General features: G+C 45.7%; 1 protein-coding gene across 1 annotated transcript in view; it reads right to left on the minus strand.

Annotated features, from left to right (window-relative positions):
* LOC104275614 (calcium-binding protein 8) overlaps positions 1–22,893 on the minus strand; it is a 63,566-nt gene that overhangs the window by 23,815 nt on the left and 16,858 nt on the right. Inside the window, exon 3 of the mRNA XM_009871614.1 lies at positions 18,712–18,824. Coding sequence (XP_009869916.1) covers positions 18,712–18,824 — 113 coding nt within the window. The remainder of the gene's footprint in view (positions 1–18,711; positions 18,825–22,893) is intronic.

Genomic DNA, 22,893 nt, shown 5'->3' on the forward strand with positions numbered 1-22,893 from the left:
TGGTGGGCTTTAGAGGTCTACAAGAAGTAAATTTCTCATGCAATATTGAATGCTGAAATATTAAGTAGATGAGAGAACAGAAGTGCTCACTTTCTCCACTGATGGTGGTGGGAACTATGGGGCCTGGACTGCTGAAATTCAGAGTAATGGTGTATCACAGCTGTTACTTGTTTATCTCATAGCACCTTGCAAAAAGTGCTCAGATCCAGACTTCTAACACATTGCTCCCTGGTTATCCTTTTTCCCACCTGAAGTTTCTCATTTGAGAAGGCACCACCTGGAATTCATGACCATTTTCCTTGTCCTTTTCTGTAACTCATCTCATCCCACTACCTCCCTTCCAAGAAGTGGCGGAGCAGAACCCAACAACATCCAAGATGCAAACCCGCCGCTGATACACACTGGTGTAACAACAAGCCGTTTCTTTCCCTGTTCCTTTCTGAAACTTTCCTAGATTTCCACTTGCTGTTTTGACTGCTGCTGAGGGTTGTGCTGACATTCTCACGGATCTATCTGTTATAAATAACTTGAAAATCTCATTCCCGAGTGGTAACAGCCAGCTCAGAGCTCTGAAGATGCCTGATATGGAGAAGGTTGGGTGTCACTCAGCATTTGCTTATTTTTGTCACTGAAGGTGGGTACTAGATGATGAGAAACTAGAACAGCATCTTTATTCTACAGCCTTGTAACATCTAATGGTGTTTTCCACGTGCTGACCTACACTACACACCCAGCTTCCACATGTGACTTGTAATAGTGAAGGCTCCTGCTGGGATTGCCATGCACCTGGCACAGTGTTGGTCATCCAGCCTACCACAAGTGCCTTGCGTTACAACGTTCCCAGGGATCTGAGAAGACAGTGAAGCCACTGCCCTTCTGCTGGCTGCAGAATCACCTTCAGAGGAAAGATCCAGGCCTGGCACCTACTTCGGTGTCTCTGTGCTGCGCTTGTCAGCAAACTCTGCGTTTTGTATCCAAACAACATCACGACTGGGTTGATGATGGTGATGAGGCTGTTTGAGCTCTGATCAAATAGAGAACTCATCATCTGCTGCCTCCAGTGGCCTCCAATGCCAACAACTTCAACTTTCAGCAGACTTTGATCATGAAGGACCACTCAGTATACATCAAAAGAAAGACTTGGGGTTGAGAACCAATCTTGCCAAATGGCAGGTAAGTGCTGAAGAGCAGGAAGTGTGCTTGCTCGATGCATAGGGCTCAAAATCATGTCTGGTTTGAGCAGCAGTTGGTGAAATAAAGCATGACCAATAAGGAAAAATTTCAACAGCTGCTAAAAGCCAGTGGGGAAAAATTGCCTGCAGCCCTGTTCAGAAGCCCCTTGCTGGCTTGGCAAAATTGCCTGCAGCTCTGTTCAGGAGCCCCTTGCTACCTTGGCTGATCTACTAACCACGTGAGAGATATAAAAGTTGTGCCAACTAACGGCACCTGGATGGCTTCCAAGATCTCTCCAAGCTGACTGCTAGTTCTCAACCAAGCTATTGCATTGGACTTAAGTTGTTGGGAGTATTCAAGCAGCCCTGAAGAGGAAATCTCTGCCAAGACTCACTATATATAGAATATATAGAATATATAGTATATATGGCACATATAGTACAAACACTATATACTGCCTTATGCCTACCCTCTCAGAAGTCTCATTGTGATTCACTGCTCCTAGTCTTAAAATGATAAGCCCATGCAAACTACAGAACAGACACTCTCTCCACTGCTCTGCAGATTCTGGACCAGCATTAACCACAGCTGTAAACCAGACGTTGTGATGCAGGCATTCCCTTTGCCTGCTGTCTTAATCCTAAACTAAACTCCTGTGTGTTACAGCCACAGATTAACAATCTTCCAAAAGTGAGGAAAACACAGACACAGCCCCTCACTCCAGAAACCAACCGGGCCACTTGCAAGCATCTACAGATAGGAAAATCATCAGGGGAACAAGCCACCATCCCTCTAGAGACAGCATGCTCACTCACTCACAGCTTCCATTGGAGAACAAAGCTGAAGGAAAACACACTGAACCGGCATGAAAAGCACCATCATCAATGTACTAGTCCAACCTGAGCTCAGCAGGAGCATAAATGCCTCCCTGAAACACTCACAAAAACTGTGCCCCTGACAGTGTCCTACTCCATTTCTTGATGCAGTGTCTAGACATGCAGGTAGTCCCCTTCTCCCCAGTCTTGCTCTTGGAATTTTAATTCTCCATACTTTTTAAGCTGTAAAAACATTGGTGTCCTCTACCCTCTTCTGCCTAACACAGGCGAGTGCTTATTAATACTCCCCACAGCGTCAGTGTGATTCACCACTTCAGGAAAAGCTGATGTACCACATGTATCTAAAAAATCTGTACAGCAGACGAATGGGAAAAGGTACGGTGCAAGGAAGTAATTTTGACCATGATACATACACAATGGATTAGGAGACAGGATTCTGTGCCCTTTTCCTGCAAAGTGAAAAGCATCTTAATGGTTGGTGGAAACTACTTAACGCAGTTGACAGCTAAGACGAAAACCTGACACCGCCTGCTCCTTTTTGTCTAATTATCCATAGAAATTTGGATCATTTGCCTCCCATGGATGGATAATACAGATCATAGCTGTGAAGTCATCAGCTTGTCACATTGCATTATTTTGTACGAGAGCCCAGCCTGAGCCATCACTTTGGTCAAAAAAGTCTCAAAGTTTATGGGATCTCATAACAATTTCACTTTAAAAATGTGCTGCTTAATACCTTTGACTAAACATCAAATTTCCTATTGAAAATTAAGGGAGGAAACCAGCTTGTTCATCAAAGTTTCATTCTGGCAGGGTACATCTCTGGTCAGCCAGGGCAGCATCTCACCACAAGACTTAGTTACTACCTCAAATGCAGCACGGTAGGGCTGAAATTCCCTAAATGTACCACATTAGGCTGCGATCACACTTGCATCTGGACTGCCAGCTGTTCTGTTGCTGAGTTTGATTGGACTGGAAATAGGCAAAAACAAAATAGGAGCCGATTGTAGAAGGATTTTTTTTGTTGTGGTTATGAAAGTGGAAAATGGATATTATATATACATAAAAGCCAAACATAAAATCATGAAATCAGGAATGAATGCTTAGCTAACAAGTTGATTTTGCATTTTCAGTATGTCTACAAGAAAATAATGGCTTGGTTTGGGGAGGGGGGTTTCTTTTATGACTCTTATTATCTGAGACTTCTTCCCTGCTTGGCAAGCCTTCTGAGATCTACATGACGCAACTCCACATGTGCACAAAAATACACCAAAGATAGAAATCTCATCCAAAGCAGTCGGAAAAAGCACCCAAACAACAAAGTGGAGCTAAATGCTCTTCAACGAGGACTGGAGGAGGAGGAAAGAGGCCTTCCCTCATGGGTGGCTAAGGTAGGCATTGCAGTAGAAAGAAAACCATGCGTCTGCATTATTTTGTTTATCTGAAATTGTTTTACACACATTACAGCAATGTATTGATCTCTACAGGGCTGTCTTTAAGCAAAATCCAAGACGCAGCACTTACCCTCCAGAGCAAGAAGAGAGAGGAACAAAATCAGATCTGCACATGCAGAACGCTTCTTTTTTCCCCAGCTACCACTGTTTTCTGGTAAAATGACAGGTTGGAAAAAGGAATAAATGCTCCCCGGGTGTTTCACTGGGAACACAGCCAGGTGGCAAATCCCAGCTCCTGGAAAATGGGCAAATGCTGGCATCGCATCAAGATTCGGCCCAGAAATCACCCGAGCATGGAAGGGGCAGGAGCTCCTAGTTTCGGTGTGTGCCGTGTCAGCACTGTCCAAAAGTTGCTGCTTTTTATGTTATCACTTGTGATGGCTTCAGAATGATGGCTTTTAACATCCTGTGCTGTACACAGCGCTGTTGACATGTACAGTCAAAGGGTTTAGACAGAGGTATATTTGCTTTTCAACAGGCAAGACCACAGCATCTATTCACAGCCTGAGTAACCTGCAACGCTCTGTAACGCTGCTAGAAATGGTTATTAATAAAATAAATGTATACACACACATACTTGCAGTATTTTCCAATTAGTCACTCCCCAGGCAACTTGGCACAATACATGGCGACCGGGTGCCCCATTCCTCTCTGTTCCTGGGGACTACCATGTCTGATTTTCTTAGGATGAGATTTTTGCTCTGAAGTATTTCAGATGCAATTAAAAAAACAGATGGGGAAGGAAGATGCACATGGCCAGCATTAAAACCACACTGTCTGTGCTAAAAGCTCTTGATGCAAGGAAAACTGATAAGCACGAGAACACTTTGGGACAGCAGCAGCTCAGTGGGAAGGAATGCAGACAGGCTGGCAGCTTCAGGCAGGGGTGAGGAACTGGGGGGAAAAAACAGGGTTTTCTGGGCTTGACTCAACACATTGGTCCAGATCATTGGGAAATGGCCTTCTCCGCTTGTGATGCTGCCAAGGAGGTGACAGCTTGGGCTGTGTGCCAGAGACACAGCAGATACATTGCGGAGATCTTCCTTGGGGGAGGTGGTGCAGGCGCCATCCCTGGAGACATCCAAGGTCAGGCTTGATGGGGCTCTGAGCAACCTGATCTAGCTGAAGATGTCCCTGCTCACTGCAGGGGGGCTGGACTAGTCAACCTTTAGCGGTCCCTTCCAACCCAACGTGTTCCATGATTTTATGATAAACCTCCCCATCGCTAGAAGTTCAAGAGGTGATGAACTGGTGTGCGTAGTCACCCACATGAATCTTCCTTCCAATGCACCCCGAAGGGCTCCGTCACTCTGGCACTCCTGAGACTGATGAGGACGGGCTTCTTGAGGTTTTAGCAGGTGATATTTAAGTGAGGTTGCAACCAGAGTTTTTGAGCAATCACCGAGCAGATGAACTCACTCATTCACAATCTCCATTCCGAGGTCATCACTTACATTTCCATCTCTGCAATCCTGGCTGCCCTGGGAGGTTGGGGGCAGTAACCCTCACGTCCTCAGCATCACAAACATGCTCAGGTCTTATGCGGTCTGTTTTCAAGAACTGTGAAAACTGAAGCACGTATCAAAACCAGGAATCATTCTAATTTAATTAAAAATTTATCTCGTTGATCCAATCATATCCTAAAAACAACTGTCAGTTCTCTCCGTGTGATAAGATTAGTCACCAGGATTTCAGAAGTTGTGCTCCCTCGATACCTAATTACACTCTGAGACAGTGCTCCTGGAGATGTTAAATTCCTGCTCGCTGCATAGACTTAAAGAAATAAAGGTGTGGCACTTGGACTTACTCCCCAAGTAGCCAGAGGAGAAATGGAATGAGGGAAATAAGATAAATTAGCACAGTTACAAAAACTACGTCCAAGTACAGGCTCTGCCACAGAGGTCCTACAGACCAGACAGGAGAGAGCACTTAAAATAGATCCCCAAGTCCATTTTGACCAGAAAAAAAGGGTGTTTCTGTCCATTGTATGGTGCATCAAAGCAAGAGGGAGGAGGTTTGAATCCCACTGCCATGGCTGCCTGCAAAACCCACTGTGGTCAAGCGCTGCGTGCCTTTGCAATGTGTGCAGAGAGAAACAAAATACATCTCTGCAGAGCTCTTTGTGGACAATGAGGGGAAGACACGAAGAGATTGCTAATTAAAACCATTAACTGATTTACTTTTCCCCTGAGTTGCGTGAAAATAACTTTCCAAAGCAATAGCTTTTGCACTGCTATATTTTAGCAATTACAGCAAAGAAACAGGCAATCTTAGCACGATTCAGCGCAGGCCTTTCATCTAGCATCAGAGCTAATTACTTAGCCAGCATCTGCTCCTGGGACTACATGAAATGACGGGTGTCTCGCAGACTGATTTCTGACGGAGGAGCGCACACCCTGATGGCTCTTGTCAGCTTACAGGTGCACACTGGGATGCTCTGGCTTTCCCAGTGGGGCCCCATCATTTCTTAAAACTGTCCCTACCCTTGAGCAGGAATTGTTACCCATTTCCACATACTGAAACCCAGATTTTCTATGTCAGAACACAGGAAATACTTTCAGCTTAGGTACCTTACCCCATTCCAAAGAGAAGAGAGACTTATGAATCATTGAGTTTATCATATTGAAAGAATGTTACCTTTTTATTAACAGTGATATTTTAAGTCAGATCCAAAAGTCTGTAAACGTCTTGTTTGTACTAAAAGCAAATGAGGATTCATCATCCAGCCACCCACAATGACCCACAGATTGAGATATAATATTATTGCCTCTTCAAATTCAATTGAATTGTCATTATGCCCAAAAGACCGTCCAATTTAGTAAATATAATGCAATTGGCTTAAAACACCTTGACAGCAAATGCCCTCATCCTTTGCAATTGTGGAGCATTTTCAATAAACATCTAAATTAATGTTTCTTTTATCATTTCAATCCAACAATTCAAGAGATCCTGAAATCTGATTGCAGACACTAAGGCTTGAACCCATCTCCAATATTAAGGCTTTCCACTTCCGAATTCCATTTTAGTAATAGTCTGCCTCAAATTTATGTATCTGCTTCTGTTTGGTCCTGTTTCCTATTTGCTCTATCCTCCTTCTGCACTTTAGAATTATTAACAAAAATATGTTTCCATCACTGTAGCAGGTTTTGATCTCCAGCTGCAGGTTTCCAGCTGGAAACATCAAGAATCGAAGTTCTCAGAATCAAGTATTTTACTTACCCCCAGCTACAGGAAGGTCTTCTCAACTGATTTCCATATTTTATTTTCATCACAATTCATTATTTTGGATGAGATTACTACACTTGCTTGGCTTTTGTATCTAAGCAGAGCATCATTTCAAATGAGTTCTCCGTGCACCCAGCGTGACGACAGCAGGACCCGCTGACAAAGAGGGACTCTGTGGAGCTGTGCTCCACACTCCAGACATGTTATCAAACACCCCCATTTAACACTCCATGGCTTGTGTGGTTATAAATCACATCCCTCCATAACACAGCCCTTGGAGTTAAGGGGCGCATCCCCTGTCTGGGACCAACCCCTGCCTGCGGCAGCCCTGAACGGAGCCAAAGAGGCTCTGGGCAACCATGTGCCCTGCAAAATGGCATCCAACAAATAAAACGGCCCCCAGTTTATTGTCAGAAACCCGCATCTTAATTTCAAGGGGAGAATATAACCCCTAGGCCATGAGGTCAGTGCACTGACAGCGTTCCGTGGGGAGGGCTGGAGCTGCCCGTGGTGCAGCCAACCCGGCCGACCAGGCTCCTGCAGCGTCTGCAAACAAAATCCAGTTGCTGCATCCCAACATCCCAGTGGCCATGTGCAAAAATGAGAAAAAAAAAAAAAGAAAATAGTCTGCAAGGCTGTTGAGTGCCATGTATGAGGTCTATTTACCGCACTGTTACAGCCAGACCCAACTTGCGGTCGGATTTGCCACCGTTTTACATTTGCTGTAACCACAGAGAGCTGGGAAAGCTCAATTTTAGTTCTGAACAAGCCTCCACGAAATTGTGAAGGAGCCTTTGGGTATGCCAGGCACCAGGGGAGTTTCAGCATGGGTAGATGACATGGATGCAAAGCGCAGCTATTCCAGACCACCTCAGTGCCTGTCCGCTGCGAGAAAGCTTTACAGAAACACAGAAGCCTCTATAATCCTCTGGAAATGGGTGTCCATACCTGGCCTCAGGCAGTACCTCCCACCCTTTTCTTTCCTGCAGGTGCCATTGCACTTCTCAACTCCTTCTCAAAGCTTAAGCAGGTTGCCCAGGACAGTGCCCAGCCAGCCCAGTATCTTCAAGGACAGACCCCAACGATGCAGTAATTTCTAACCATCACCCTACAAAGCAAGGAGCAGGAACAGTGCTTACCCAAGGCAGATCTCGCTGAAGCCAGCAGGAAAGCCATACAAATTAGACATGTTTTTTAGGGCACAGCCCATGAACATTAACCTTTATATTAATCATCCACAGATCAGTAACAGGGGAAAAACAAAAGCAATCATGCACTGATCAGAGAAGCCAGAAGTCATTAGCCAGACCCTCTGCAGAAGCCTCCTGTAGCCACGTGCTTTAAGAGTAAATCATGCTATTAGCACACAAGGATGCTGAATTATTGTCTCTGTGGGGCTGAACTGCACTAATTCCTTTTTCTCCTCACTTTGTGGAGAGCAGCTTTGCAACTTTAGCACAGCCTTTTCATATATAGCTTCTCTGCACACTGTCATAGAGCTGCCTGTGATGCGGTATGCGGGGTTATTGTACATCCCCTCCTGTCTCCCCCTTTTTATTGAATGAATTAAGCAAATGTCCAAGACGTGACTTGGGGAAAACCATACCAGTCATGGCGCCAAAAGCATCATCAGCATAACTATGCTCTACCAGCACAGAAAAACTGCAAAACCACTGCCTGATGGGCTAAAGGTAAAGGGCATTTTAGGCAAGGGCATGTCGTGATGGAGAGAAGTGAGCAGCCAGGCACGGCAGCATCACAGCCCGCTCTGTGATGAGGTGCCGGCGCCATGGCAAAGGGGGAATGACAAAAGGCCACATAAAGGCTTCACTGGGGCTCCTTTACCGATTTAAATCTCCAACAACAGCTTCACAGTGCATTAAAACCAGCCATCGGAGCCCCAGTGCCTACAGGAAGGCAAAGCCTAAGAGCTGTGACCCAAATCCATCAAAAGATTCTAAGCCCGGTATTTAATTTTGCAGGTGCTAAATTAACTGGATGGAGATTTATATTATAGGAGTCATTTAGACGTCTATCAAATGGCACACGTAAGACAGGCCTGGAGGCTTTGCAAACAGCCAGAGCCAGGCAATAATAAAGCAAATGATCCTACAGAGGTTTAGTCCCAGGCACCGTCTCTTAATGAGGTCCAGAACAACACTGTATGAATAAGAACTGGGATGTTTCTGCATGTCGTGGAAGCGAAGCGTTCAGGGCAGGAATCCAGTTAGAAGCAGTCTCCTCAGTGGAGACCATACTTGCTTCACATTCAGGAAAGAAGAATATATATAATCAAGATACCATATTCCCTAGAAATTTCTGATATGCAACAAACCACACACCATGGGATTTCTGAAATCGTCAATTCCTGCAGCAACGAAAATTTAAACATCATCTGTATTTCTTCTATGTCCCTGGATGCACGAGTGTGATAGACCACTTTCAGTGTGTTTCTTCGTGCGAGTTCCATGCCTTGTCTACTATAAATAAAATTATTCCTACCTCCACTTCCCGTCTGCTTCTACGTGTGTGTAGAACCCGTACCTGGGCTCCCATGACACCAGCAGTAACGTGTCCAATCCTGGGGCACTTTGTCAGGGGCGATACGTGAAGTCAGCAGAGATTATCAAAGAGATGGAAAAGAGCCAGGGTGGAAGTGGAGAGAGGATTAGAAATTTTTCTAGTGAATTTTAATGGACTTTAATCAGCCACTCCATGTTGATTACCATAAACCTTTTGAGTCTACGTTTCACACGCAAGTATGCATGACGACGATTGATACGGGTTTTTAACTCACCTAATTTAATTCCTGTACAGCAATCAACAGTCAGCTGTCTCCAAAGCAATCAGACCAGCCCATGCAAGGAGATGAGAAGAGCTCAGCCGGTCTTGAGGGTCTCCCAACCCTGCCCCTGGGACTGTCACTGCTCCTTCCCTGGAGCTCGCCATGGCAGAGCCCTGCTTGTCCTTGGCCATGGCCAGAAATAACATTAAAGGCAACTGCTATAGAGAGAAGGGCTGTCAGAAAAGCGAGCTCCAGGATGCCAGAGGAATGATCATTCTTCAGTTTATGGATCATGACCACCTCTACCACATAGGAACTCAGGGAGATCTGCAGGGAGTTTGTAGAGAGGACAACTCGCCGCCACGACAGAAAAAATGCAAACGGTGCAATAAGATTTGCAAGTATCTGTCGCCAGTTGTAGAGATGTACCCTAAATCAGCTGCATTTCTACTGGCTTGCTAGCCAGCCAAGCTATGTGTAGCAACCAAAGAGCTGTGTCCAACAGTTATACATAACAAATCACCATGAGTTTAATAAATGGAAAAACCTACGGCAAATATGTTAAAGTAATTTTCATTTTGCCAGGTCCTAAATGGATCCATTTTCTATTACGAATGATATAACAGAAAACTCATTTGATTTGCTGAAAAACATGCTCCAGATAAATAAGAATGCTGTGTTACTTGTGAGCAAAAAACATTAAAAAAATGTTGATAAAAAATAGGCACGTATTCAGCAAAACAATGCAGAAGTTCTGGGAATAAAGGCAATTTCAAAGAGCCTTTGATAAAAGTTTCACTTGGGAAAAAACAAAGGATAATTTTTCAATGAAATTGGATTTGTGAAAACATTTTGATTATCTTTAATCACTAGCATGCCTATTCTCTACGGGATTACCCAGCTATACTAAATGAAAACACCATTTCAAGCAGAGAGGAAGGAGAACAGCACAAATAGGTAAGACTCAGCAACTCCCTTAGTTCCTAAGATCCAAATCTTCAAAAATTTATGCTGCCATTTCTCTGCCGGTGCTGTTATGTCCAGCATGAATCAAGAAGATGCAAATCAAAGCCCAAATTTCAAACGTCAAATTTTCAAAAAGTTGTGAGAGAGACCCAAACGACGGCCAGCACCTCCCCGCTTCCAGCCCACAAGGCTGCTTTGGGCTGATGTTTTGGAACAGTCCAGCCCTGTTCCCCTTGACTTTACTTGTTCACTATTCACCTCTATTCTGAAGTATGTGCAGCACTGAACTGGTGGTTTTTTCCCTAAATCAAGTGCTTAAATGAGCCTAAAACTGAGCCTTGTCCTACATTGGAGGAAACATGATGCTCAGCAAACCTACAGAAGAGGCAGAGGATAGCTCTGGACACACCAGGAGCAGAACTGAGGTCCCTCTCCACCTGCCTGGACATATCCTGGCCATAGTGCTGTTCTTCTTGTTCTCTTAAACATTTCACAAAGTTAACACAACACCAAAAACCTTGGGGAAGAGGTGTTCTCTTTCTACATCCTTCCAGTGCACACCTTTCCTGAGCCCAACCAACAATCCCTGGAGGGCTTTCATCCTCATTTGATTCTGCGCTTATAATATATTCCACTTTTGCTCTGAAATTGCCCTTGGGATTCAAGCACTTTTGAATGTCAGTAGGAAAAAGAGATACAGTCTACTGAAGGCGAAGAGTGTCTCTGAGCTGGGAGTGCAGCAGAGTTATCACACCAGATGTGGCTTTAGGAAAATGCAAGGATGGGGCTGATACGTAGCAAGAAGAGGACAGTAATTTTAACCTAAGGTATGGTTAATTTTGTGAAAAGATGTCTACATACCAAGTAGCCATAAAGTAAATATTAATATTAGCTCAGTTGTCTCTTAAAACAAAGGACAGGAGTGCTAGAAGCGGAGGTTCGCTGGTTTATCTTCACAGGGAATCACAGTTCCCGAAAGCCCTGAAACCTGGCACCTACCTGCAGCCTGCCTGCCTTTCTGACAGCTCGTTTCAGATTCCGCTCCCCTAAAAACCATCAATTTATTTCATTTGTCCTTTCATCGCTCTGTCAATTCCAACGGTTGGAAGGAATTGGAGCTCCGTGTGCGCGGGGGCAGCTGACGGATTGACAGCGGCATCTTGTACTGATCTTTCCCTGAGCAAGCCAGCCCCAGGGGGGAAACATCTAAACTAACACGCTCAGAAAGAACAGACAGAGATTAAAAACATGCAAATCATTGTTATATGATTACTTCCACCCCTCATCTCTCCTCCAGGGGAAGGCAGCTCTCTCCTACGCTCTGCTCCACAAGTGGGGCATTTCCACCAACTCCACGTGTGGACATCACTGGGTCACCCCCTGAGGTTTGTATCTCTGCTTAGAGTAGGACAGTTGGACATTAAAGCACATCTCTGGAGGGAACTCTAACGTTACCCTAATTCACTTTGAACAGAGATCTTTCCCTTGCATGCTAGATCTGCTTATTTCCATTAAAAAAAAAGGATCGAAATCAGTTTTGAAGGCTTCCCACCAAGCTCACACATATATTGAGTTCATCCACTGCCTTCCTCAGGTTTTTCTGGACTTCTGCCATACGCGTCTGCACTCTGCTCCGTTTTCTTAACTGTGAGTAAACGTACTGGGTTCCACAATTATTTAATTATCACCTTATAGAATTGTGTGTTACTCAACAGTAGAAAGGAAAAAAAAAATTCTCTGTGGCACTACAAACTACATCAGAACAGCTCAGCAGACTGCACTCATCTCAGTGTAAGATTTCTTTCTTTGCCAGCACAGAAATACACTCAAACCTCCACAGATAGTAAAATGATGGTGCAGAAAGTGCACAGACAAAGAAACAGTTTCTCAATGAATTGGCGAATTTGTTTGAAAAAAAGACCGCAATGAATTTCTCCTGAAGATCAGCATCTTTCCACCCACTTGGTAAAAAATCCACTGTCCCTACCACAGTGGTCCTTTGCAACTTTCCATGCGCATTTTTTTCAGAGGTTGTCTTTTTTTTTTTTCTCCCCAAGAAAGTAATTTCTTTTTTTAGCTTTTCTTTCACACAAAAGGTCTTTTTTCTTTCTAAATACATTTGTTTTTTGCAAACAGTTGCCAACACTTCAGCTTTTTGTTGTTGCTTTTTATGAGTGAGGGAGTGTCTTCCTGGTTTTCCTTTTTTCTCTTTAAAATCTTAGTGAAATTTTCACGATATTTTTACTCTGCTGGAATCAAGGGCTTGGAAGCAGGGCAATAGATGGATTTCCATCTCAGAGTGAGGATTCTTCAGAAAAAAAAAAAAAAACAGAAAAAAGCTGCCAGGTGTGTTTTAAACAATCCCAAAACTCCATGAAAATCAGACTTTCCTTATAGTCCACATGAAATCGCACACAGAGACACAAACGCTTTCTCTGCAACTCCGGCATGGCTAATCATCATCAAATTAACTCCTCTGCAGGAACAAGGGGAGAAAACTCACATACAGGGAGAAATTGCATTAGGTTTATCTGCTGGACTTCATAAAGAAAAATGCCTCTCTAAGCAAAATTGTCTTCGTAGAGAGTCAAACGCTGCCAGAGCCAGCCCGGCCCTGACACGGCCCCCTCGTCCCACACCATCGCTCGCCACGGCTCCTCCGTACACTGCCCCTGTGCCACCGAGGTTCCCATGCATTTTCTCCTTCATTTCACTCTATTAAAGCACTAATTGATTGACCAGATCACGAGAGCCCAGATCTCTCCCCCAGGGACGCTATTGCATTTGTAGTGACAACTGCAAACAAGGTTACGGCTGGGCAGCTTTGCGCAGCGAATCATTAAAGCAGCCGGGCTGGGAGGACGAAACCAGCGCATCCCACCCCGGCTGTGTCCCTCTGCTCTCCCATGTTCACAGCTGGCTCTGTCCCTCTCCAGCCAACACCAGGTGCAACACTGCACAGCTGGATGTGGCCCTTGCTCTACTTCTCCTTCAACCAGGGTACAAAACGCCCTTTGGAGCACGCTGCTGAGCTTGCTAGCTCAGGAGGACAGGGGTTTCTGCTGTCCCTGGCTTGCCTCCCTTCCTTGCTTGCACAGGGGTGCAGCAGGATACAGCTTTGGCTATACCCCCTCATCCACCAAAGATCACAGAATCATAGAAGCATTTAGGTTGGAGAACACCTTTAAGATCGTCGAGTCCAGCTGTTAATCCAGCACTGCCACATCCACCACTGAACCATATCCCTAGTGCCACGTCTATGCATCTAAATACCTCCAGGGACGGTGACTCCACCTCTTCCCTGGGCAGCCTGTTCCAAGATCATTAAACTCAATGTATTCCTACCCCTAGCAAAGGGATGTGGAAGCCTGGAGAGACAAAAAGGTTTCCCTAAGCCCAGGAAACATGAGCAGTTGTTGAGCTGCTCCGTTTGCAGGACCTGCCTCCTCAGTCACCTGGCTGTCCCCCCTAAATCTGCAGAGACATCTCTACAGCAGAAAAAAAGAGATCTCTGAGCAGCACAAAACTCCGAGTTGGTATACTGGTCTTCCTGCTCCTGCAAAGCAACTTTATTTATCCCAAACCAACCCGCCTCCTCCTGAACACCAGTGAATTATGCCGGGAGATATCTAACGCGACAAATGGGCACCATGTCTGAGCAGATGACACAGTGCTGACCCCTCACGCAAGACAAAGCTGCCAGGTCCCCTTGCACAGCAATGCATTAGCGCTGGGTGAAATGATGGTCCCTGCAGCTTCCACGTGCACACAATAGAGAGAAGGGGAAAAAAAAAAACCCGATAGCGAGCATTGTTTCGCCTCTCAAATGATCACCATACAAAGTATTGACTTTTCAAACTAATCTCATCAGTGCTGCTGCACAGAGAATTTATTCTGCATCCGATGCAGATGCAGCCCTGTTGTTTAACCATTCCAACTTGTTCTGACTTCAAAAAGCATTTTGGCCATGACAGAGAGGTTTATTTTAATTAAAAGCCTGTAGTCCAAGGTTCTTATTACTTCTGTCCCTGTTGCCTTCCCCCAGGGACTGGAGAACCTTTACACTATGTCCTGTGCAAACTATTTAACGCTTGCTCCTGAAGGTCTTTGCACTTACAAACAATCTGGGCAAAAACTGTAAACAAATACGAAATCCTAGCTTCTCCCCTCTCTTTTCATCTCTCGCTCTTGCTCAGAATAGCAGGGCACAGCGGACAGATTTGGAGTCTGTTTGCCAAAAAAAGGAGCTAATATTTACCAGTAGCAATGTTTGTCTTTCCTGTAACGCTCTTGATCTAAATCGCTTCATGGACCCGAATGGCCACGCATTGGAAATGCCTCCAAACTCACTTGTAAGAAACACACCCCTCGGTGTGTGACTGGAACCAGACTCCTATTCCCTGAGCTCTGGAAAAACAATTTCTCACTTCTGAAAATTGATCAAATAGCATCTTTCTGACTATGAAACAGCTACCTCATCACTGCAGAAGCACTGCTGGACACACTGAAGAAAACCAGCTTCAGGACAATAAGCATGAGCACAAGCAGAAGAAGCTCAGAGAAGGTGGACAAAGGAAGGTGAACGATGGGTGGCCACACTTTAAAATATACAGTGGGAATCAGATAGAGAGGGAAAGGGAGCAGACACCCTGTGAGAGACCCTGGCAGGTCCAACACTGCTGCGCAGGGCCAGGCTCACCTCTTCCCACCGGCTTCCAAAACAAATAGCTACTTCCAAAATCCCATCTGTGCTCGTTTTTTTTTCTTCATGTTTTGTTTTGAATAAACACAGACCCTGTGGAAGTAGCCAAAGAGCATGTCTGCATCATTGCTTTAAGCTTGCCATTGTGGGTCTGCCCCAAATCAGGGAGAATGGGGCTTCATCAGGTGCTTCCAGCTTTCAGACTTCTCCTGGCTGTGACCCCACATGCTGAGAACTGGGTAATGGGTACTAGGCAGCTGTGTATTTAAGAAAATATACTTAAGACAGTTTAAGACTGTCTTAAACATTTAAGACAGTTAAAGATATCTGTGCACAGGTACATTTTACTTCCATTTGCGCGTAGTTGGCACAAGGATGAGAAAACCATTTGGAAACAGAGCAGGAGGCATCCGGGGATGTTCTCCACAAAACGGTGCGTGGTGCACGCAGCGTCTTGCTCGGGAAAGACAGACTTTGAGACAGAGGAGAGTCCATGTTTCCTTGGCTTTCCTGGTATCATTGGTCTCTTTTGACTCATTCTGAAATCGTATTTGCAGGGATGATTTTTCCTTCCCCCTAAATACCTCCGGACCCAGCTTAAGTGATTGCAGAGAGCCATTCTAACTGGAGCAGAACTGATCACAGCTACCTGAGAAAGCAAGAGTCAGCCTCTTTACACACTGATATGACTAAATTTAAAGTCCACATGGAAAATTAAGGGAGGGAATACATCCAAGAGACCCTCCATTTCTTTACTACCTGCCAATGCACAGGTCTTGGCCAAATCCTGCCTCTCCCAGGATGCCCACAGCTCTTTAGGCAACATATGAGAGAGGAGGGATGCACGTTTTCCCTATTGTTTACAGCCTTTCTCTTCTATGCATGATCCCTCTCTCTCCTCCCTATTCTCCCAGTGCTTCTACCCCCTCCCTATCTCCTGCAGCACCACTGCTGTTGTTGTAAGATCTTTCTCCTCTGCAGCTTCTGCCATCTGGAACCACCTTCCTGTATCCCACCAACTCACTCCCAGCTTCAGCTGCAAACGTGTCTCCAGGCCCTCGCCTGTTCGTTTGAATTCTTCTCTCCTGCTGCTGCTGCTTATTATTTAACTCTGTCATTGCATTATTTAACGTGTTATTAAGGCACACTTGGAACAGAGCCTGCACAGAAGTGGCACCGTATAGAAAGCTGGACCCTCAGCAAAAACCCAAAAGCCAAAATCGTGACAGTTGGAGGGAAGGTGTTTGGATGGAAGATGGGAAGGCAGTCTCTGGATGCCAGCATGGGTTTTCTTTTCCCTTGGGACTGATAGAAGAGCCTCTTCAAGATGCCTTTTGCTGCCTGCAGCTTTGGGGTGAAGTTTCATGGTAGCACTGCCTGGCCAGCTGACACCAGGGGTGAGTTGTCCCTTCTTGTTCCACCCTCGCTGCCCTTGTCACCCAGCACCGGTCACAGCCACCAGCTTGTGGGCACTAACCCCTCCTTAAAATTATTCCTTGGAGATGATTGCAGGAGTGAAGTGCTCTATCAGCAACCCAAACTCACCCCTCTCTCCCTGCCATTCCTTTCCAACAAATGTGGAAATTTCATGCCAAGGGCACATGAGAAACGCAGTCAAGCCCCAATTCTGCAAAAGGCTTTGTTTCACGTCGGACGTAATCCCACTGGAGATAATGCAGATAAATAAATGCTCTGCTTTAAGACAAGGCAACTTATGACCCTGCAGGCAGCTTGAGTAAAGCCAGGTAGAAATGGGCAAAGGGAACCTGTTCCTGCATGACATTTCCCAATGTGGTTTCTTCCTTGTTTTTTCTTTGGGAATAAACACCAAAATTATCATATTCTTCATGAGCTCTCCAACCCCAGCAGAAATAAAATGTGGGATGAAGCCTTCTCTTCAAGGGCTTTGAAATCCAGGAAAGTGTTAGGTTAAAGAGATGTATTTTACCCTTACAAGTAAAAGACCATAAAGTATTTTTTCCAAGGCCCTGGAGCACTTGTGCAATTCAGTCAAAGCTTCGCTGCCATCAGACAGCCCACGGGGCTGCCTCTTCCCACCCTGCAGCTGGTTACCCAGAGTCTCTGCCCTCTTTTCATTCATCCCACAGCAGCCAGGGGAGGCACAGGGGCCATGGTCCCTGCTGCAGGAGAGGGCAAGGCAAAAGCTGAGTCCAAGCCCTGCTGCTCTAAAACCAGAGCACGTGTCCTCCCTTCCTCCGAGCAAAGCTGCCGCATGCATTTACACAGGCTGGAGGGTCACAAAACTGCAGTGGGTTAACCTGCGAGATGAATTTTAGGGAGGAATCCAGGCTTCTCTGCTTCCCCAGCAAAAAGCTCAGCTCATGAACTTTATTTTCCCAATGAGTATTTCTGCTTCTTGAACGGCTCCTGTGAAGCCAGTCTCGCTGGGGGGGTGGATCTGAAAGACATCAACAGTGCTTCCTCCTCTCCCAACGCTTATGTGCCGGCATGAGGCTTGCAAGGTGCGCTGGAGGCAATGAAACACTTGTGACTCGCACAGTCCTGCCCTTCATGGTGTGTATTTAGCTCCTGCATTGCCCCCACACACGTTACAAACCACTGTGACTTCACCAACACCAAACTCTTGCTTTGACCACCAAATACCAGCCCAGCATTTCCAGGGTTATTTCTATCACATTCCACGAGGCCAGGAACAAGTTTTTAAAAGATCTTTACAAAGCTCCACCCAATTCAGTTTGGAGAGTGCTTGAGGGTAGTAAAAGAAATGCTTGTATTCAGGTTTGACTCTTTTGATTCACATAAACTTGGTAACAGCTGAAGTCTATTTAGCAGGCAAAGGCTGCTTGATGATCAATAAAACGAGCAGTAATCTCCCAGAAAGCCACTTATTTAATCCATTGGCAAGAAATGTGAGATTTTTAATCCCCACCATAACAGCTTGGACTGTGCTTGCTTTTCCAGGAAGGTCTAATGCTGCTTCAGATCACAAAGCACAGCAGGCATAAGGCACCTCCAGCTGCCAGACCTGCCTCTTCTCTGAGACCAGCAGGACCAAACCACCCCAGGGCAGCCCCACTGGTAAAACCTGCACTGCCACAACAGTTAACCTTAGCCTTGGACCTGAATTAACCACAGAAGCACTACTCAGGCATGACCTGCACGGCACATCTCGCTCTGCTTGGAGCATCCCTGCGCTGCAGCCAAGGGACGTTGAAGAGTGGCACATTTCTGAGAGCAGCCAGACAAGGTTTCTAACTCAAAAAATGCACTGAGAAAAAAGTGTTTTTCTCTTTAGAAAACGAATTCCAAAATTCTCCCAAACACGTTGCACAAATTACTGGGTGCTCTGTTGTGTTCAGCTGCAGTTCATCCACAGGAAGTGCTTTCCTTTCCTCCTGCCCAGGGCTTAGCTGAGAGCAGGTCCCTCCAGCAACGTGGGATGGTCTCACATGGCACACAGAGACACAAACCCCAGTAGTCTTTACACAAGCATTTACGCTTAGCAAAATGTCTTGTGCCTCTCAACAAATCAATTCTGGAAGTGACTAATAGTTGGCTAAAGTTGCATTTTAAAACATGACCACTTACCTGCCAGAATATGCTGTCTATTGTATTTCCCAGAAAGCCATCTCTGCCTTCTGATGATACCAGCTTAGGTCCCAGAATAGTCATAAATTCATCAAAATCAACCTGGCCATCCCCTGGAATGAAAGAAAAAGATCAGTGTTTTCACTGAAATACCACTTAGCACTGATGTCCAACACGCCTCTCTGGATCTGCTCTGTATCATGGACCCATACGTGCACTACGGCACCTCCTGCATCAACTTCACGGTGCCCACAGACCCAAATGTTTTGCCGACTCACTGAATGGGCCGTGCTGTGGCATACCCACACCTGAAGACAGGACCAGGAAATGCACAAATAAAGATGAACAGGTCATTCCCCGGCCTTGGAGAGTCTGTAGGCAAGTCACTTTTCAAAAAAACAATTTTTGGCAGGAGGAGAGCAGCTGTTCGCATGGCCATCTTCCTCCCGACAGAGCTGCCAAACAGCCAGGTCCCTGCAAAGCTCTTACAGGGCCACCCCACCCTCCAGAGGAAGGGAGTGCATGCAGAGGGAAGAGCCAGACTACTGCGAATCCACAAGGCGTTTCATTTTGGCTTTCCACCAGCATCTGTCTCTGAAATGCCCCGTGTGCTCAGCATGCAGAGCAGGCAGTGTAGACACAGCTTCAGTGCCATTAGCGGGAAGAGGAGACTGCTCCTGCCATTAATGAACTGAGCCTGTGCAGTCCCGAGCCCCTGCAGTACATCGTATGTTTTGTAAATGAGGCACGTCACTGTTTGAAGTATATCTGAGCATTGTATCAAATGTTGCTTTTCCCTCCGAGAACTTCCGTGGTGCTTAATGAAAATGGCAAAAAAAAGGAAATTGATGTCTATTGAAGGATGTTAAAAATACCTGCTTCTCTGAACACGGCAGTTCAGTGTCTATACGCCTCTCCACCTACAAGTCCATAGACATATCCTCCTGTAGATTATATTGATATGTGTGGATATATTAGCCCTTCTTCAGGTATGGATACAGAACCAGCAACTGTGAGATTTTCTGGTTGTTCTTTATTCACATTCACCTGGAACTGACTGCATCGACCTCTCCATGTAGTTGCTGTTTCTAAATTATTAGGTGTAAGAAGTGTCTAAAACCATCAGACTAATGCAGATCAATGCAAAGGCTACTATTAAAATGTCACTATTGACTGCAGTACCTGCAGCAGCCCCGCAGGACAGCTTTGCCATGTTCACTGCATGCTGCTGCTATCTGTCCTTCTTATTATATTTCATAAGCTTGATCTCAGCATATGCACCGCTGATTAAAATCTCTCCGTGTTTTTTATCTTCACAGAGACACAATGTGAAAATAAGCAGAGTCAAAATGCTCGTTTGCCAGAATAGTGATCTCTATTCACCAGGCTCTGCCTGTAATTTCTTGAAGACAAGAGCGAATATCCTAGGGGTGAGCCAGCGATAGGGGCTCTGAAAGGAAACCCAGCAGGGATTCATAATAGCTTTGATCCTGTAACGTGCAAGAAGACCCTATTCAACTGCTAATTTTGCCCACACCTTCAGGCTTCAGCACTTGCTGAAGGGCTTTGCAGGGATGGAGCAGGCTTAGCCCTTGCAGGATGGAGCTCATTTCTAGGACAGCTCATTAAGCAGAAAAGTGAGGGGATGGGCACTCCATCACTTGGAAAGTCATTCTTTAAAACATTTATGGGCTACGAGAAAATGTGTTCCTTCTGCTTCCCCATGGGAGGCATCAGTTTATGTCATCAAGTCGGATTGTATCAGTCACATCACGTTGGATCATGTTGGGGAAGGTAATGCAAGGTGACAGTGGATTCGGGGCGATTTACATTGCAGCACATCACTTCAAGGGAAAGGCAGTAACAAAGCCATGCCCTGTGATGCAAATTGAGTTAAAGAAATTAGCCAGATTAGCAAGAAAACAATTTGCATTTTAAAGAGATCCTAGTACCTGCCCGTGCATATATTTGGTCTATCCATATGTGAGCCCAAAATATTGAGTTACTCAGTCTGCATTTTCTACAATGTCATTTCACCCACAGAGGAAAGGCAGGACTTAGTCCTACACATGACTCATGAGAAAATGGGTGCCAGGGCTCCTGGTCTCTGTGTCTGACTGAGAACAAGACTCCGGGCAAACCCTTGCTCATGACTTCCCTGTGCCTTTGCCAGGGATCATAACAAACTTCACAGGGTTTAATTACCAGCTTAATTATAGCATTTTCCACAACCTCAGAAGAAAAATGCCATTACAAAATGCATTATCCCTTACTGACTGCTTTTTCAATTAAAACTGTTAAATAGCAAGGAAACTAGACCCCCAAACATTTTTGCCTGGTAGAAATATCCCTTTGACATTCCTTTTAAGCTGCAGAAAACAAACCTTCCTGCCAAAAGGATCTCAGGAAACTGCAGCATCATAATACCAAGAAAGAGATCTCACAATTTTGCCTGAAAATTCCTTTTACAGTGTTCAACAGTCAAGAGAGGAATACAAAAAAACCGCAGCACATAGGCTTCAAGACACACCCGGTGTAACTCTGCTTGGTTACAGAGTGAAAACACACAGGATGGTTCTCACCAACCAGGTAATGCCCAACACTGACATCACCTGTTGGACCTACAAGCACTCAGGCCACTCACCAGATCCTCAGCTTGAAATTTGTATTGGGTACAGTTAGAAGATGCCTGCCTTCTCCTCCTCCTCCTCCTACTTGCCATAGTCACATCCACAGCACGCTACAAGCTGATGCGCACATCAAACATCTGTTTGCTTGAGAATCCGCACTGGAGATAACTCAAACATCACACATTCCCCCTGTTTGGCTTTGCTGTGCCTGCAGATGTGGTCCTCACCCAACATATTCAGAGCAAGCGATGCACAGCTTATTCAGAAATGAACTTTTAGTTGGGTTTAAGTGGTGGGAAGAAGGGAGGGAAAATGTCAGGCTGAAGCTGTGTGCTGTCCATACCTCACCTTCCCTTGCTCCTTTCCATGAGGCATCCAGCAAGCCCCCAGCAACCCTGCCACCACCAGCCGTCACCCAGCCCCAGTCGGTCACCGTATCCCTGCAGTCAATTTGTGATGTGTGCTGTGTTGACATTCTCCCCCCACCTCCTGCCTCCAGGCTCACATTAACTACTTCATCAAGAACTCAACACAATGAAGAAAAACAACCTTGTAAAGAGGGATGGGGCACAAGTAAGTGAAAAGCTACAGCCAGGACGGAGCAGGCTGTGCTCCCCGTCCGGTGACAGTCACAGCTATTCTCCTCTCCCTGCTGCCACCAGCTACAAGTGCAGACAAGGTTTATAAGCTTGAGCCACCCTGAAGTCCGTGACTGATGAAGGCCCTCACACATTGCCATAAACTATTTTCAAACTGGGAGGGCAGGGAGGCTTCGAGGCACGATGGTGTGGGTCGGGTGAGGACCAGAGGGGCTCCTGGCAGGTTGTGATCCAGATGCCAGCCCATTCCCAAGTTACCACCCATCTGTCAAGGGATGGCCACTGCTCGTGTGGCTTGCCTTAGAAAAACCCCAGAGCTGAGCTTATCTCCTGGTTTTATTTACTTACAGTTATGCCCTAACATTTTTCTCTCCCAAAATGCTTCCCCTTTATCCCGGCGTTAATGGCAAAGAGTCAGAAGGGGGTTAGCAATCATGTGGCTGAACCTTGCATGACTAAAACTGTGACTCAGAACATCGCTGGGCACATCATCAGAGACAAACCAGAGCTGCTTATCATTACTAGTCTGTTAGCATCAGCTTGGTGCTAAGTGCTTCCAGATACCCACAAAGGGTTTCTCCCTGCAAGACACTGTCTCAGTTCTGACAAAAAAGAGGCAAATGTGATAATAAAAAGGAATAGCAAATAGATGCACTGTCAACAGCCTCGGGAGCAATCGTGTGAGCCTGGCTAATTACTCCATCGTGGAAAGAGGATGCTGAAGGCACCCGACAACATCTTTGGGTCCTCTGGAAACCTTTTCAGTGCTCAAAGACCACGCACAGCCAGAAAGAGCTCCTGGACCTGCCAAAGTCACAACACACACCAGTCACTCACTGCATGGAGAAAGACCTTGGGGATAACTTTGGTCTGAAGAGCTCCAGCGTCAATTCTTGCCATGCTGTGAGCTCGGTTTGGCTGCCACCATGGAACTCCATAGAGCTCCAGCAGGG

This window comes from Apaloderma vittatum, unplaced genomic scaffold (genome assembly GCF_000703405.1).
Source record: "Apaloderma vittatum isolate BGI_N311 unplaced genomic scaffold, ASM70340v1 scaffold1196, whole genome shotgun sequence".
In the NCBI taxonomy this organism is placed as follows: Eukaryota; Metazoa; Chordata; class Aves; order Trogoniformes; family Trogonidae; genus Apaloderma; species Apaloderma vittatum.